At 44.7% G+C, this 5,828-nt stretch overlaps 1 protein-coding gene across 1 annotated transcript in view; it reads right to left on the bottom strand.

Moving 5' to 3' along the window:
- Positions 1-3,304, bottom strand: part of LOC135825236 (uncharacterized) — an 18,023-nt gene extending 14,719 nt beyond the window's left edge. Inside the window, exons 1-2 of the mRNA XM_065337976.1 lie at positions 3,115-3,304; positions 234-330 (exon numbers count right to left, since the gene is read on the bottom strand). Coding sequence (XP_065194048.1) covers positions 234-322 — 89 coding nt within the window. The 5' untranslated portion in view covers positions 323-330; positions 3,115-3,304. The remainder of the gene's footprint in view (positions 1-233; positions 331-3,114) is intronic.
- Between the last annotated feature and the right edge of the window lie 2,524 nt (positions 3,305-5,828).

Raw genomic sequence — 5,828 nt, 5'->3', positions numbered from 1 at the left:
GAGAGAGAGAGAGAGAGAGAGAGAGAGAGAGGTTTATAACTTTTTATAAGACACCAGCTGAATGTATCTTATTAGTGATTGTCAGATTCATACCAGTGTAGTTATAGTATGAGTACATGGACATGTAGGTACAATCCGAGTACATAACCCCCGGGGGGGGGGGGGGGGCTATTTACTCTTGGCACAATGTATGCGGAACAACAGCAAATGACAAAAGACCCTGAGTCACTTACGAGCTGGAGACCAGTTGGGTGACATTGGCTATGCCGCAACAGCACAGCATCAGCAGCAGTGAGCATTGTCTACCCATATTATTGGCCATGCCCGGGTCTACAGCGTGGAGAGCAACACACAATCAGTTCAACAACAACATAACCTGCACGCTTTAGAGGCACTAAAACATCGATTTTCGGCGAATTCAGTCGGCGCTATTATCGGCTATTTCTTCACAGCCATTGATTTCGTCGTCTTTTCCTGCTGGCCGATTTCGGAAATGCCTAAAGTCGCAGTCCCCTTTCGCAGTATAATGGCTACAGAGACTGTATTTGCATGCCGTTGAGGCACAAAACACATCGATTTTCGGCGAATTCAGTGCGAAAATTGCATATTCGGCGAAAAGATTGGTGATTTCGTCAAAACCACAGTTTTCGACGAATTTTCCGGCCGGCCGATTTGGGAAATGCCATGATTGTAGTGATATGAGGAGGGGGTACAGTGGTGGGGATTTGATCCAATGTGTCTTCAGTACGATGTACAACAACGCGAAAGATAACTGTTACTAAACAAGTTGTTTCACACGACGTACGTTTCGCCGTATGGTTCGTGACGGCTCATCAGGTGTGCAATTTGAAACTCGGATGTTGAGCCATAAATACTTTCTGACTGTATATAGTATCATGTTACAGTGATGGAGAGTTACTCTTAACTCGTATCCATATAACTGTTACTGTAAATCATATTTTAACGACCCGCAAACTTTTACGGTTAACGATTTTCTGATTTTCGAAGGTTAACGGTTTGAAAAGTCAACGATTTTCTCAGACAGATGCTCGTCAATGACATTCATTGTTGTCTATCACAGGAATAGTATACCTCGATGTCAGGAGAATAAAGGAAATGAAATTTATCCAGCGTAAGAGCGTAAAAAATTCAAATTATTCGATCTCCTGCCGCTTCGTCAAAATTCATCAGAGAGACTTCGGAGTTGTTCGAGCCGACTGCTGAGCGTCTCGGCTATCATCTAGATCTTTCGATTGTTGAATTCCGTTGAGAATTGACCGAGTTACGATGCGTTGAACACGCGCTGCATGCCATAATGTGAAATGATCGATTTCAATCGTGCGAGGCCCGAATCATACGACTTCTGCTAACGAATTTTAAAATAACGACAAATCTTTGCTCGTTAACTCGTTAGATTTAATTGTTCGTTACATATATTTATGATTTACAGTACTTTGAGTTTGACCGATGATTGTCGATTATTAATTTTTTGATTGACATTCTTTTGTCTCCAAAGCCTTGGCAAAGGCCAATGATTGCATGCCCTTGAACACGCACGACACATTTCACGTAAATGTACGGGTACATGTTACATACGTAACATGTACCAGAAAAAGTACCTTTTTGTTGAATTTTCTGAAGGCATTATCCGCCAAGCAGCAAGGGCTACGCTCAGTAGTCGACACTTCTCGTGATCGATAAGAAAATCAACTGACCAGATCAGAGTGACCGCCACTCGGCGCCAGTACGAGTACTGATCGGCCATATCCAGATGATCTCGGGGACAGATGGAAGAGGCGGCAAATGAATGCTTCAAAGTGCAATGTGCAACGGCACTGTACGGTGCATACACGTGTATCTCGTGCCCTCAGATCATGCACCCTCTTATTACCGTACTGGCAAATCTGTGTATCCCTGACCCAACCTTTCAACTTTCATCAAGAGTGCATGGACTCTTGCTTTTATCTATGCAATTATCAGATTTATGTTTAATACTACAAAAGTATTCGAAATGAGATGAACCAACTTCTTTTACTATCCATCATTGTCTGAGAGAATTGTGATGTGAATGGTCCGCACTTTGTGGTTTTGGCTGGTCCGGTAGTACAGGAAGCCCCTGACAGTCTTGGGTTTGCATCATTCTTGCACTCTATCGGTCTTTTTTCTGATGGTTCTATTTTCTTCTTTGGGGTTCCTGCGAAGCCTTGTGGGCCTAGCCAATTGGTACACTAGTGTAGGCAGCCTGCTTTACAAATACAGTATAGTACAATTTCCCATCCTTCAGGACTACCTATGAAGGGTACTGGGTACATGTTACATTACTTGGGTGTTCCGCATCAAACCAGCAATGTAGAGTGTCCTATTCAGGTCAAAACTCCCTTCAGTCTGTTCAGAGAAGGAACGAACCATGGAAGAATCTAGTGATTTCCCGGAGCCTGGCGTAGTTGTTATGCAAAATACAACATTGACCTTTGAAGTTTTGAGATTGGTTTGAATAACACGTACAACTTCCTTGGCCTACGTACACCACAACTCTGTTCTCTTTGTCACATCATCATAGTCACTTATAATAAAGGATTCTTGTGAGGAACACGTGCATCAGCGACATAACAATTATAGAGTAAGCTTCTCTAAGTGTTAGTCTTCCCGGCCTGGAGCATTCCAATTAGAGTACCGTTTTAATTACAGTGTATGCATGCACTCAGATCTCCAAACAGCTGGCTGTTTCGACCTTGTTACCGTTCCTCAGTTAGGTCTCATCAGAGTATGTACATGTATGTATTTACTTCCATCACCATTCTGGTCTTGGGGGCGCCTCCTGCATGCGTTACTAGACACCATACCAGTAGGCAGGGAGATACAAAACGAAGCTACATGTATATTAGAGGGGTAGACTCTAAATGACTTGTTGAATAGTAACGTGTCAGGTCTAGACTCAAGGAAGAGCCAGCAAATTAAAGCCTGCCCAAACATGGCACTGACTGTACTTTAATAGTCAGTTCCTAGTTATACGAGTGCACTCTCGCGTTTACGACTTCATGTGTGACACTAACTGACAGCGAATAGCGGTCGAAACTAATCCTGTTGATTGCCAACATGATGCAAAGTGCTCACCTTTCCGACCACAAAGGACGTGTGCTAAGCTCAATTGCGTGATCCGTCCAGCTGCGCATGCACATATGCCAGTTCCCGTCTCGCCAAGTCTAACACTATTCCAAGCATCCAATTAGAAATAGAGTTGCTTTACTTGACACAATTCTTTGCTTACAAATACCGATGTATGTTTCCGAAATGAAGTCTCTTTCCGTTCTGGTCTGTTTGCAGAGTGAGCTAAAATACTCCGAATGGGGTTGCATGCACCACATTCGTACCAAAAGAGTTCATGTTTGATTGTCTTGAGAGTACTAACTGGGTGGTGCATGTGGTTTGTACCGAAGAAACCCATCGTGCGCGTGCTGGTGTACAAAAGCTTGCAAGCTAGACCCACCTTGCACCTGTACGTGCACCGCGTGTGTTGTAGATCTACATGACTGGCGTGGTGTGATGTGTGCGCGCGCGCGATTTTATGTGCTAAAACTCAGCACTTGTCCGATTTACCGTATACTCTAATTTCAGAAATTTTCGGTGCTCAATATTTTCGGTATGAGGGCAACAGGCTAGGTTAGGTGAACAGAAATTTTCGGTACAGAGAAGCAGTTCCCTATTGGATTATGTGTGTTAGTGTTTGTTCGGTGTATTGAAATTTTAGGTATGAAACAGACGCACCGAAAGTACCGAAAATAAAAGTACACCGAAAATTTGTGAAATTACACTAAATGGAGTGTGCGATCAGGGATCAGGGATCTAGATCAGGGAGTCGTCAAATATTTGACGACTCCCTGGTCTAGATGCATGTCTACAGTCTGCAGATCTGCTGTGGTATTACCGTAAAGTACCACCAGAGCGCCCCGTCTCGCGAGAGCGCCCCGCCTTGATTTTACAGCCAGAGAAAGGAAAATAAAAAAGGCACGCATCCAGTGAACCTGCACAGTGCAGTGATCCTACTGAGTGACAGATTCTGTAAATACTGTATCTGATGATTCGTTTTATGTGTTGATTCTTCACAAAATGTGTTATTTTGCCCGTACAAGAGGCTCAAAGAGTGAAAAACAAAAAAAAACAAAAAAAAGAGAAAGGAAAATCGTATGGCAGAGTGCAACGAAGTGTGTACGATGTGAGAATCTTAGTGTACTAAGGTCACACTTGGCAGGTTTTTGGGTGGAGCTTGTAATTGTGTCCTCTTGAAGGTACGGATTGACTGCAAAACGTGCAATATGTGTACAAGGTTGTTGTTGTTGTTGTGTTTATTTTAATTCGCAAACCAAACGGGCAGATCTGCCCAATGAAAAGGTGGCGAATGCAGATAGAAAGCAGTAATAAATGAAATTGGGGACTGATGTAATTAGGATAGAGGTGGAGAAAAACTAAGCCAGCTGATCATCAAACAGGACGTTTGGTACTCTAGGTACTAAGGCCAGTAAGTGTGTGCGGGATCATGCTGGCGCGGAACTGGCGGAGCGTGGAGATGGCACGTACATGTATATCGCTGGGTAATGTGTTCCACAGCTGGGCGCCCCGGAACGCGAGGCAACCCTTGCCGAACCTGGTGGAAACTGGCGGTTGGCGCAGACCCATGGTGGAGTGCAACCTAGTTGGGCCAGCTGACGAAGGAACTAGGAGGGCTTGCAGTTCAGAACTTGCGTGCTCATTCCGAGACCTCCAGACCAGAACGATGAACTTCTGCCTGAATATCTCGGATACTCTGTAGGTGTCCAATTGCAGCAGGAGAGTACGCGCGGAGGTGTGATGCGAGAGTCCGAAAACCGCCCTTGCCGCCCGATTCTGCATGACTTGTAGCCGATCCAATTGGTTGGCAGTAAGAAGTAGGCCTTGACGGATTATGCTAGCATAATTTTTCGCATAATTCCTACCAAAATCGAATAAGCGCATAATTCGAGGCAAATTGCATACGAATCGCATAAATTGGAATAATCCGCTTGTTCGCATCAAATTCCATACAGTTGTACATGTTCTACAAGTACAGGTACAAGTAGACGCACCAGGAAGTTGTAGGTTTACGGCTGCCTTGATAATATGTCCAGTCCACTACAATCAGTGACGGTCGTAGCTACATGTAGGTCGGACGGTGCGTTGACCCCGTTGAACTTTTCCTACTACAGTGCAACGCCCTCTACAAAAAATTCCCCTGTTATTTTGCACAGAACCATCATATACATTAGCAGCATATGTGAGCACGATGCGGCATAATATGATAACTGTTAGCATAAAAATAGCATAATTCTGCCATTTTTTCAGCAATGCGAAAAGCATAATTTCACGAAAATATTAGCATATTAAATCCGTCAAGGCCTAGTAAGAAGCGGGGAAAACGCATTGGATCCGTACATCAGGTCAGACATGATGATCGCGGTTCATGTCGTATGACCTACAGACAGCAGACCACCTCCACAATACGACCACGAAAGGATGAGATGGTGGGGCGCTCTGGCGGTACTTTACGGTATGTACGGTAGTGTACTGATTGAGGCGGCCATTCACGCCATGCACGACACGTTCCATGAAGAAGACGTTGACGCTGTGCTTATGGCGGATGCATCCAATGCGTTCAATCGCCTTAACAGAGAAGCATGTATGCGCAACGTAGCGCACCTCTGTCCAGCCATCACACCCGCTATCGTAAACTGCTACCGTCAGCCGGCCCGCCTATTCGTGGACGGGGAGTGCCTCCTATCGCGAGAAGGCACAACGCAGGGAGATCCTCTTGCTAT

Source organism: Sycon ciliatum, chromosome 1 (genome assembly GCF_964019385.1).
Source record: "Sycon ciliatum chromosome 1, ocSycCili1.1, whole genome shotgun sequence".
Classification (NCBI taxonomy): Eukaryota; Metazoa; Porifera; class Calcarea; order Leucosolenida; family Sycettidae; genus Sycon; species Sycon ciliatum.
The sequence above is the reverse complement of the archived record's forward strand: the minus strand, read 5'-3'. Positions and strand labels throughout refer to the sequence as shown.